The sequence below is a fragment of the Lathyrus oleraceus genome, chromosome 6 (genome assembly GCF_024323335.1).
Source record: "Lathyrus oleraceus cultivar Zhongwan6 chromosome 6, CAAS_Psat_ZW6_1.0, whole genome shotgun sequence".
NCBI lineage: Eukaryota > Viridiplantae > Streptophyta > Magnoliopsida > Fabales > Fabaceae > Lathyrus > Lathyrus oleraceus.
Genome location: NC_066584.1, coordinates 217207691 through 217220705, shown reverse-complemented (window position 1 = coordinate 217220705; position 13015 = coordinate 217207691). Strand labels below are relative to the sequence as shown.

Sequence of the window (13015 nt, the reverse complement as noted above, 5' to 3'; positions counted from 1 at the left end):
TTCAATTTAACATGAAGTTCTAACAACTTAAATATCTCAACAGCTACAATTTTACTTGGAATTTAACATGAAATTCTAACAACTTAAATATCATAATATAAAATAGTTAACTTGATACAGAGTGTAGCTAAACTATTTTCTTGTATCTTGTAACTTACTCTTCCATTTCATTAAAAAATATATATATTTCATTTGCACTTTTTCCTCCTTTTAAAATATTAATGAAGTATATATTAATTAATAAAAATATTCTAATAAATAAAATTAATTTTATTATTTAAATTAACACATTTTATTATTTTTTTAAGAATTACACATTACTTAAATAAAACACTTTTATGAGAAATTTTACTAAATTGTTTTTATTCATAAATCCTCACTAAAATATAAGTTCAATAAGCTCTTGATACACCACTAATACGAAAAAAGATATAAGTGAAACCAAAAAAAAAGTCATTTGAAATTGCGGTCATAAAATTTCCAACAAAAATACAGATTTTTCCTTTTTTTTTTTAATTTCACTATTGATTGTATGAATAGCATTACTCAAGTTCTAAATCATAGAACCACTTTTGTTGTGATACAGGAACATGATACATAGTTTTGTAAGAAATGGTATCAGTTTCAAATTGAAACTTCTATATTCACATAGGTTACTTAGAAGGAATAAGTGTTTGACATTACACCTCAAAAACCAAGGAAAAATAATTCACTTTCCATACAGAATTCCTAGCTTTCATACCCTGGATTTGAATCTCCCAGAGGCGATGGTGTTGCTTCAATTTTTGTTAAAACTTCTGGAATCCCAGATGTGTTCCTTATTATCTGCATCAGTACCAGCATAATCATTCAGATATTATCATAACTTGATTAATTATATGTATAAAATGGAATTATACATTAGATCTAAGGCTACTCGACTTGGTTCACAATGTCAACTTGAAATGAAAACAAAAAAGTAAAGAACATTTGAATCCTATAGTTTTTCAAATTTCTTCCTTCCCATGTAACCAGATGCAATACTAGTACTTGTTGAGAGTCTCACATTTGATGTGATATTGCTAGAAAAATGTATAGAAGTGGAAGATATCGCTCATCTTACAAACCAGTTTTGTAGGGTTAGGTTAACCACAACATTAATTCTATCATAATATCAGAGTATCCATGATCTGTTTAGTTATCCACTATCAGGCCCCTCGAGTCACACTCCAGATACTCAATCTTGGGTGTGAGAGACTGTGTGAGAGACTGTGCTGAGAGCACCGCATTAAATAAGATATGATCAGATAATGTGTTCATAAATGGTAGACATGCCTCAACTTACATGCCGAGCATATATGTGCTTCTTAGTTCATGAATTAAAGTTTGAGAATTTATGTTAGCTTTATATGCATTGTAATCTATACAGGAACACAAGGATTAAACTTATCTAAAATTATTTACTGAATTCAAAACTTACAAGTATCTCCTCATCGAGATAAGAAATCATGAAGAGTCTCTGAAAGCTTCCACCTTCAAACATGAAATGACATAAAAAGTGTAGATCGAAAAAAACTTTTTCAAGGAACATGATAATCACAACTCAGTTACATCATTCATTTCTCATATACTGTCTTTCTTCAGATGCATTTTGCAAGAGAAATATCAGAACATGTTATCATGGTAAATATCTACCAACATAAGAGTCTCCGAAGGTGTAGATCAATGGTATGAGTAGAACAGATATTTATTTATTCAATCTATAATAAATTTTCAAAAACTTTCATAATGTCTTTTCTAATGGATATTTTGTCAGTGAAAACAACAGAATAAACGAACCCTAACATTGGCAGTGCATAGTGAAACCAATAATCAACAGATTGTACATAAAGAAATCAGAGAACATGTTCAGAAGTGAATATAGAAATCAAGGGTAGCTTACTTAGAGGAACTTTTAGTCCATTGGAAAGAGCATCGCGTAAAGGTACCGGTAGCTGTTGTAAAACATTAACTGCCTGTCCAAGTGCACCTTTGAGCTGTTCTGGTACTCTGTTTTCCAAAACTGTTGGTGACACAAGAATCCCTTCTACATACTCCTCTTTCATTCTAAGTGGCCCCTCGACAGTTAACTTGGTTGAGAGAATAACACTGCTTTCTATCTACAACACTCAACTAAAACAAATTTAAACAAAATAGGAAAGGTACAAGCTCTTTCTAGGCACTATAGTTGCTTTTAAAAAGTACCAACTAGAAATATACAACAACCAAGCTTTATCGGACCAAGTGGAATCGGCTACATGGATCAAATTACGCCGTAATATTTTTATCAAAAACCAAGTTTCTATCCAACTCGTTAATCCCAAGATCTTTCCTAATAGTTTCTCTTATGGTTTTTCTAAGTCTAAAGAGGAGTCAAAAACCAAAGTTACACCAGGTAAAGTGGACCCTCTCACTTAAGAGGAGTCAAATTCTTCTCTTAGTTGCAGCTTCTTTTTTTGATATTGCATCACAAAGAAGTTGCAACTAAGGGAAATAAAGAAGCATAAGAGATACATGTTCTGTCAAAACAATTTAACCATTTTCAAGTACTTCTTCATGATGGCCTAGATATTAAATGAATATAAAGATTTCCTGGGTATGATTAGTAGTACGAAATATATATGCTAAGTTTTGTTGGAAGTGCATTATAAAGTATATTTTAACAGGCTACTGTTTAAATAGCATCAAGAGGTAAATATACATGGTAGCCATGACTTGGCTGCATAGTAAAACAACCATTCTAAGTTAAGAACAACCTGAGTTCTCCAATCCAAATGAATCTGAGTTGGAAAAAATCTTGCAAGAAAAACTACTCAAAACCATTTAATTCACATAGAAGAAAAAAGCTTTACAAAAAACAGTATTATAATGGGGGGATTTTGATTTTCAAGCTGAGAGTAAATTATAAAAGATGTTTGCAATGCTTTCTGAATGCTGATCCAAGATTTGTAGATGTATACAAAAATTAGACGCTAAAAAGAAGTACCGAGTTTAAAAATGTTGTGTTTGCCGTAATCTTTGCATTTCCGTCCTTGATGAAGACATCCATTTTCGACAAATTAGCTAAACTTGAAGGAAAATTCCTGCAAACATATAAGGCACAGGGAAGCATTAAAATTCAGGCGAGATCGTGCCAGCTTAAAATACAGATAGAGTAAGCAAGCCTAAGCAAGACATCACATTGACAAGGTAAAAGCAAATTGATAAAACTCACTCAAATATAACCCTAGCCGCAAACAACCCGAGAGATCCAGGACCAAACCACTCAAATTTCCATCGACCTTCTAGAAAAGGTGACCTGTAGCAAATAAGAACATAAATATTTTATTCGTAAAGCATAGACATGGACATTCTTATTCCCTTACGTCGTGGGTCGAGGTGTTGGATTGAGCCGCTCAAGACCAGTTATCCTCTCATTCACATCAATTCTTTGATATTCGGTTGTCTTCCCAGAGACTAAGCCCTCAAACTCACCTGCATCTTTAAACTGAAAGCATATCTCAAGAGTAAGTATGTTTGAATCAAAACTTGACAATTTGCACAAACTGCTATATTAGATGATATATAATATAATCAGCTTCATTTTAATTTTGTCGGGAAGTCCAGAGAGCACGAACACAACAAACTAAAAACCTGAACCAACAAGAGTATGAACACCACATCTATACCCACAATTTAAAGGTATTGTGTTTATGGGTCACCTCTCTTATGATCCTTCATTTAGCTCTTTCCTAGTTAATGTAGAACTTAATTCATTCCTAATCAATGTAGAACTAACTACACATTTGAGTTTCAACAATTTGTGTAGTTAGTACCATTTAATAGTCATATCATTGTATTCAACTACTCGTAGCTGTTTTTTTTGTTAGTTCATGAATCTTTTGATAACCCCTATGTAAACTAGTTTTCAATGATAACTAATTTATTATGCGTTTGGTTCTATCATGTCAAAAATTGAATTTAAATTTGAATGAAATGATTTGGTAAAATTGTTTCCCACTAAGAGTGAGTTAAGTAGTGATCTATGATTGGAAATATTCATGTAAAAACGAGCTGAATAATTAACTATAGACTAAAATCAATTGCAGAGGCAAAACCTTCAAATTATAGAGGAAAATCAATTTTTCTCGAGAATAATCAATCATGTCAAAATCAATTCTATGCCTCTTAGAAAAAAAATTGTTTCATTCAAAAGTAGAATCAAACATACATTTAGCTGATGTTGCGGTGAAAAAAAATTGATTTTGAGGGAATTGATTACGGTTAAAAGTGAGTTGAATGTAAAGTGATTTATATTTGAATAATTTTATACAAAATTGAGTTGAACATAAACTTTTCAATGTACAAAATATGTTTAAATTCAAAAACTACAAATTTTATATTCAAAGTAGAATAAATTCTTTAGACAGAATCGATCTACTTTAGAAGAACTAAACACCTCAAAATCATTCTAAAATCAATTCTAAACCTCAAAATTGGTTTTCACTCGTCCAAACACTAAAGCAAACATATATTAAGTAAATTCAATTTCATGACTATTTCCTTTTGATTTCACCACATAAAACAATTATAAGTATTTATTTAGGAAGTCCAAAGGGGTAGATAAACAAAATTGGTAAATTTTGACACTTCCCAATTTGCTTCTTTCCTCACAATTTGGTTTACAAAATATAGAGAAAATCAAACCAATGGAGCACAGCAACAATTCAAAAAACGAATCGAACGAGTTAATCAATTGACAACATTAAGCAGAAAGCATAAGAGAGAAAAGGGACTGGTTGACTAACCGCAAGGAGAAGCGATTCTTTGGCGGATAGGCGTTCCATTTCCTTAGCATACGCGGCGGGTGCGCCAGTTTGAATTTGAACCATAGCTCTACAATAGGAACGTCTCTGCCACTTGACGCGTGAGGATGAGACTTTCCATGAAGAAGAAGAAGATGAAGATGATGATGAAGGGATTGAACAATTGGTGATAGATGAAATACAGGGATGAGAAGCAGAAACAGAAGTAGCCATTGAAAGAGAATTGAAGTTGTTTGGGTTCAATTTTTCATGAGTTAGTTCTTAACATGAAATGAAAGTGTTGCTCATCTCGGGTAGGCGTCTGTGTGTGGTGTTTTCGTTTTTTTAATAGATTTGTCCTAATCCCAACGTACTAGTACTAGCTAATTTTCATTTAGTTATCTTTCCAACTATCTCCTTTAAATTTAGTTTTTTATTTTTGCAAAGTCAGATACAATCATCGACATTACTTAACATTTACAATCTCACGATCCTATCTCATTTATTCTTTTCTATAATTCCTTTCTTGAGTTTAGTATGGTTGGACATTGATTCGGATTCAGCTCAACCTTAAACCAATCTTAAGTTAAAAATAAAGAGGGTTTCTTTTCTCATCTTTAGCGGTAAAAAGCCACATTTTTAAAGCCTATTCGCCACATTTTTAAAGCCTAAAATTATTCTTTTTAAATTTGGAAGAAAGATGCACTTCAAATACACACATTTATTTATTTATAAGTGAATCATCCATTTCATTTTATTTAAAAAATAATTTGGAAATATATTTTCACATTTATAAAAGGGTGAGTTTGTGCATGTGCACTCTCAACCCATTTTAAATCCATGACAATATGTATATTTTACAATTTGAAAAATAACTAAAAGTATATTTTCGTAATAATTCATAGATAATAAAAATTTGATATTTTTAAGAAATCTTATATTAAATGTCATTTATACATGATACGGGTGAAATATTAGTAATCGTGTATACTTTAATTTATAAAGGATTCATGCCTAAAAAAGTGGTCCAGGTGAAATACTAATAATCGTGTAGCACAAGTGTTATGAAATATTAGTAACAATAAAGGTGAAATATATTACCATAAACAACATGCAGCTTGGTGTCACCTGTCTAGTCATCAAAAGACAAGTTTCACCTAACTTCGAATATAGGTAAAACAAACAAATGGTCTGCAGTTGTACTCATGAATCCGCTTGAATTTAATGAAGTATCTAACGTAACCCACATTCACCTTTATATATCATATGTGTCTAGAAACATGGTTTGGATATAGAGGTAATAGTGAAGTGTCATTGAGACCTCATTCAAAAACCTTAAGAATGACATCATCAACAGCTACCTCTATTTTTCTTAAACTTATGAAATTGAATAATGCCCTTCGTAGCGTGTAGAGATTGGAATTAGAACGCACCTATTTAAAAAAATGACTTCAGCAGATAGGCACATTTATTCTTCTTAAACTTAATTTAAATATTAATGTCTAGATAAACCCAAAGGTGACCCGAATAAAAAATCTAGACCCAATCTCAGAACGATGTATTAGTTTTTCCAGTAAATTTCTTAAAATATATATATATATTTTTAAATAAATATTATATATAAAGTATACATAAATGTTATTTAATTAAATCATAGACATTTGTCATTCAAATAAAATACCATATATTAAGTAATAATTATGGTAAGAATGTTACCATCATACATCATTTGTTAACAAATTACAAAACATCATTGTACACAAAATACAAACCATAATACATGTATCGATATATCTTTGCGAATGTCTTTAGCCACCCATTTATCATATCAATCACCTATTTACTAGATATGTCTCCCTACTATTGGATATCACACTTTCCTCTAGGATAAGTCGCTTGACTTAGGGATTAGGGAGTGACACGGCCTCATCTTGTAACGGCATGGAAAAAGGTGATGGGAGAATTGGATCACACTTCCATGAATACCAAGAGATAAACTTCATATTTCCTCAATAGTTTTTATTTCCAAGGAAGCCTTGGATCCATGCCTAATATGACTATAAATATCCCCGCATAATGGTGGAGATATGAGCGAACTTTCGTTAAATAAATTCACACAAACAGAGATTCTTACCCCTACTTGACCAAACTCTCAACCTCTCAATAAACCTTAAAGCTTATGACAACCATTAATCACAAGAGGTTGTCACGCATTTGTAATTTTGGCAATAACAATTGGTGCCCACTATGCGGCCACGATAACTCTGAATTTAGCCACCATAACACCACTGTGCCAGATTATTGCCCTTCTATTCAATATCGCTAACTACAATGGCGAACAAACGGATAACAACTCCATCCATCAAGGATCTAGATAGAGAGTAAAGTGCCATAGTAGATATGCGTGTTACTATGGACGACCTTCATTGTCAAAACCAAACTCTATAGGATAACATTCTCCATATCCAACAGCGTCAACAGGAGACCAATATGGTGGATGAGTTAGAGGTATTGGATTCCCAACCTCTGTCATTAGAGAACTTCAAGCCTCCATCATTGGCTAAGTTTGACGGGCGTTGTGACCCGTGTAAACATGTTGCCTCCATAAACACTCAAATGACCATCATTGGGGCACCTAGCTCCTTGAAGTGCAAGCTCGTATATGGAACCTTTATAGACATAAGTCTAGGGTGGTATATGGACTCCTCCGAATCTATATCACAAGCTATCAAGACCTAGTGAAAATGTTAGCCTACAAATTCACTATAAGTCGGAATATGAAGTTGATTTCCACCAATCTATTCAACATTCAGATAGGTCCCTTAGAATCCCTGATGGAGTATCTCACATGTTTCAATGAAGCAACAATAAAGGTAATCCATCCAAACCAAGAAATGTTCGTATGAGCATTCTAGAATAGGCTAAGGGCGGTACACTTTAATAAATCCCTCTCCCAAAGGAAAATGAAGTCCTTAGCTGAAGTAGTAATGCAAAAAAAAAAGTTACTTCAAGTCCGAGAGAGAAATGTTGAAAATAAGACTCGGGATGCAAAAGAACACACTCCTAATACATATAGCTCATGAAGGAACCAATACAAGTCGTCTTTGAGGGATAGAACAACATTAAAACAAGGTTGAAAACCCACTGAAAGCTTCACTCCCCTGAATTCCCGTCAGGAACAGATACACCGAGAGGTCCTACATATGCATAACATCCCCCAACTGTCAGCCTCCAAGACAGACGTTACATGATCTGATACCTATAGCCGGTGCAAGTTCCTTAAGGTCAAGAGACATCAAACAGAGGACTGTTACCAAATAAAAAAGGAAATATAATGCGTCATCCAAGTGGGGAACCTGAAAAAATACATGAAAGGGTAGCTCTTCCCGTAGACCAAGAGAATATAATTCTCAGGGGAAAGATTCCTTAGATAGTCAAATATTTAAGAACATGATGAAGCCAAGCAAAGGAAGTGAAAAGATCAGTTCTTCCCGAAAGAGATATGTCCGCCAAATCCTAGCCATTGATGGTTCACACATTGACTCATAGGCAAGCGAATTAGAAGCTCAAAAGGCCAAGATTACCTTTTTCGAGAATTATGCATTCGTCATTCATCCATATAACGATGACCCAATGGATATCACTGTTGGATATGATGAATGGGAGATAAAAAAGTCTTAATTGATCAAGGGAGCTCTGTAGACATCCTCTACAAGGATGCATTTTAGAGGCTTCTTCTGGAGTTAGATGACCTCAAACCCTTCCAGGGGTCGTTGGTGGGTTTTTCGGGCGATTCAGTATAGGCGGAGAGTTACATAACATTAAAGGCCGCCTTTGGGAAGAAGAAAATGTGAGACAAGTCAATATAAGGTATTTAGTCATAGAGAGGTCCACGATCTAGGGGCCGCCCTATCTACCTTGTACTTATGTATGATGTACTCATTCCTAGATGGCCGAGTTAATGTTCTCCAAGGGACCAAGAGATTTCCAGAAAATGGCATGTAGAAAGCTTGAAGTTGAAAAAGGTCATAACATTAGGCATAGATGTCGTGAGTATGAAGTTAGAGGTAAAACTACCATAGGAAGTTCTCGTATAGGGGTACTTAACCATTCCAAATGAGTAGAGAACAAAGGTTTTGTAAAAAGATTACTTGTCAAGGCATAATTATTAAGGAGATGACCCTCACTTAGTTCAAATTGTTTGATGTTTTATCTTATTTAGGTGAGTTATATTCTCGGCCATTTTTTAAGGATAATAACATTTTCGTGGGGAGTCTTTTTTCTCGTGATGGTTAGCATACAGTTTTAAATGAGGCCCTTACTTTATTTACATGTGTTTTGGATGATTGTTGATTCATATGAAAGATGTTGAGGAGCAAAGGAATATTATCGAAATTGCTTCTAAGGCTATTGAGTTTGTTGGATTCCTATATGTGAATCCTTGTTGCCTCTAAGGTATTGAATTTGTTAAATCCCTATGTGGAAATCCTTGCCGCCTTTAAGACTATTGAATATGATGGATCCTTATGTGGGAATTCTTGCCACCTCTAAGGCTATTGAATATGTTGGATTCTTGTGTAGAAATCCTTGCCACCTCTAAGTCTATTGAATATGATTAATCCCTATGTGGAAGTCCTTGCCACCTTGTAAGTATATTAAAAATGTTGAATTCTTATACATGAATCATTATCTTCTTTTAAGGCTCTTACGAATGTGGGATACCTACATGAAAACCTTTGTCTCCCTGAAGCATCATTAAGAGATCCTTGCCATCCATGAGAGCAACTGATCTAAACTTGGGTGAGGAAATTCCCAAACAAATCATAACATAAATAATAACAATTAAACAAGATCAAATATCAAAAGAGCCCTTAGGGTCAATATTCAATAGTACATAAAAGGGTCCAGAGACTAACCACCAAGGGAATGATTACAAAGAAAGGAAAGAAAAAAAAGAGGAGGAGTTTGCAGTTCATTAACTCCCCTCAGAAGCCATTTCCCTCTAGAGTGCCACTGGGGTGAGTTGCCTCCAGACTATCATCCTCTATTTCTTTATTTCCCTTATACTCAATTTAAGTTTCCTTGGCATGGGAGGCGACAGGGTCGGCAGGTTGGGGATCACTTTTGTCATTCACCAATTGGGCACTGCAGACAACCTTGAACAAGTCTATGAGGCTCCAATATAGTCCAGGATAAAGGAAGGCCATTTGTTCCTTCTCCCTCTTAAAGTAGATATCAGAGGTCTCTATCAAGTCATCCTTGAGCACAAACACCCCATCGTATAGCTTCTTTTAAGTTTTAAAGGTTTGGTCTAATGATTTCTACATTTCCTGCTCCTTGATAGCAAACTCCTTGACCTTTGTCTCCGCCTCCTGAAGCTTGACCGTCAAGGTCTCCTTATCCTTTTGCAGAGTCTCTATGATTGCATGGCCTTTGTTCAGGACGCCTTTGTAGCTATAAAGCTTCTCCCTCAGCTTATTCTCAGCCCAAGTACACTTCCTCATGTCAGCACACTCCATAAAGAGGACCCTTTAAAGGTGTGAAAAACATAAGAAAAAGGAGTTTGAATTGGGTTTTACAAGCAAAAGCTTTTTCCAAAACAAGAATACCAATAATAACTTAATAACAAATAGATAAAAACACAAATATTTTTATCATGGTTCACTTGAAACTCAAAGTTACTCCAGTCCACCCGCCAAGGTGATTTTGCCTTGTACAGAAGGAGTTAATCCACTATAATCAACAAATTATAATAACCATAAAGAATACCCTTATTTGTCTTATCAATGATCCAACTATACCCTAGTCTCCTTAAGGACTCACAAAGTGTAGATGTTTAATTGGCTGCATTGTATGGTAAAACACTAGCTGGATTCTAATGTCTTGACTGATGTCATGACATGCTGTGGAGATGTTTGTTTGACTGCATTGTATGTTAGAATATCTAGCTATACTCTGATGTCTTGGCTGATGTCATGACATTCTGAGTAGTGTACTGCAGGATTAGCTAATACATGATTTATTGAATGTCAAACTGGATGTTATGACATTCATCCCTATCAGCAGTTACTGAGGAATAGAACAAGTGATATTCTACTATAACTCAGTATTTATTATCAGTCTGCTTATCAAGAGGATAACAGACCTGATGTAAGTCTCTATGTGTGAATGTAAAATTGGATGCTTTGACATTTATTATTGTACGCTGATACTAAAGCATGGACAGATTGATTCTGTACAGTACAACAAATTGTATAGTCTGTTTTCAGGAAAAACAGACTTAGCATATGGTCCTTGATTTGGATGTCAAACTGAATGTTGTGACATTCATTCCTGACAGCATATGCTATATTGTAGGTTGTTTAGTTTTTCTGTTTCAGCATTTTTCTCAGGCTATTCTTCAGGGATTCAACAGCTGAGAGAAAATCCAGGAAACCAACAACCAAGCTACAATTAATGAACCTAACAAATAGCCTATTTGTTAGTAACCTAGATATGGAATTTAGGGGAACTCGTGTGACCTTAATTTCAGGAAGATACAAGTTCAAGGCCCAAGTGCTGCAATATAAAAGGATGGCAATCCTTCATTCAAAACTGGGGATTTTTAGGCGTGAAGATTTGGTGTGTCCATTATACTTCACTGCTGTATTTTTGTGTGTCTTGTATTAGACGTATCTTGTAAGCCAAGCTATTATCACTGAGATGATTGCATTGGTATAGGGTGTTCATTGAGTTGTAAGTGTTGTGTCACTCTAAGCTTTTAAGCGTGAGTGCTGTGTATCTTGATTAAAGCTGTTAAGCACAATCAAGAGTTGTTTGAAGTGTGACTTCATACTTGTCTTTAATATTGATTAAAGGTAGTAATCACTGAGGTGATTGAGGGGGAGTGAGTAGGAACTCTGATCTTAGTGTAAGATTGAAATTGCATTGGGTAGGTATTAAGTGATAGGGTTAAATAGTTGGTTTAAGGTCTGAATTAATACTACTAATAGTGGATTTCCTCCCTGGCTCGGTAGCCCCCAGACGTAGGTCATGTTGGACTGAACTGGGTGAACAATTACTTGTGTTATTTACTGCACTTACTTTTAAGTTCTGCATAATTCTTGTCTGTGCAGAATTGGATGTCATAACAACCCGTGTGACATCGAAAGTCTGATAACTAGAATTTCAATTGGCATCAGAGCAGGCACCCTGCCTGTTAAGTTCTGGGTGAGATCTAAGGAAGTTACTTTCTAGTACCATGGACAAGGATATAGGACACTCAAATAGACCACCCATGTTGGATGGCTCTAACTATGATAATTGGAAGCCTCGTATGATAGCCTTCTTAAGGTCTCTAGATAGCAAAGTCTGGAGAGTTGTCAACAAAGGATGGGAACATCCAACGAAGACAGGTGAAGATGGAGTCAGTGAGCAAATTCCTGAAGAAGAGTGGGACAAGGAGCAAGAGGCATTAGCCCTTGGAAATTCTAAGGCCTTGAATGCATTGTTCAATGGAATCAGTAAGAACATCTTCAGGATGGTGCACCACTGTGAGCTAGCTAAGGAAGTTTGGGATACCCTCAAGATAACTCATGAAGGTACCTCCAAGGTGAAGATGTCCAAACTTCAGATGCTGACCACCAAGTTTGAAAATCTGAGGATGAAAGAGGATGAGACTATTCATGACTTTCACATGAATATTCTTGAAATTGCAAACACCTCTGGTGGACTAGGTGAGAAAATGGCTGAAGAGAAACTTGTAAGAAAGATTCTCAGGTCCTTGCCTAAGAGATTTTCTATGAAGGTCACAGCCATAGAGGAGGCTCAAGACATCTGCAATATGAAGGTGGATGAGCTCATTGGTTCTCTCAAAACCTTTGAAATGGGCTTGTGTGAGAATGCTGAAAAGAAGAACAAAAGCGTAGCTTTTGTATCTAATACTGAAGAGGAGTCAGAAGCAGGATATACTGGAGGTGATGAAAGCATATCAGAAGCCATAGCCATGCTTGGGAGACATTTCAACAAGTTCGTGAAGAAGATTGATCAAAGAGGTAAACCTAATGTCAAGAACATCTCGTCTGACATCAAGAAAAGATCAACTTCTGAAGAAATGTTCAACCAAGGCAAGGGAATCCAGTGTCATGGTTGTGAAGGTTATGGACACATTAGAGCTGAATGCCCCACTTACCTCAAGATGCAAAAGAAGGGGCTAGCTGTCACATGGTCTGAGG

At 35.1% G+C, this 13015-nt stretch overlaps 1 protein-coding gene across 1 annotated transcript; it reads right to left on the bottom strand.

Moving 5' to 3' along the window:
• Positions 1 to 477: 477 nt before the first annotated feature.
• LOC127098510 (probable plastid-lipid-associated protein 13, chloroplastic) lies at positions 478 to 5246 on the bottom strand. The gene is made up of 7 exons (XM_051037118.1): positions 4806 to 5246; positions 3384 to 3505; positions 3233 to 3316; positions 3005 to 3101; positions 1922 to 2138; positions 1460 to 1512; positions 478 to 825 (listed from the first exon to the last, which is right to left on the bottom strand). The coding sequence occupies exons 1-7, from the start codon at positions 5034 to 5036 to the stop codon at positions 730 to 732; spliced, it is 900 nt and encodes a 299-aa protein (XP_050893075.1). The 5' UTR covers positions 5037 to 5246; the 3' UTR covers positions 478 to 729.
• Positions 5247 to 13015: the final 7769 nt, after the last annotated feature.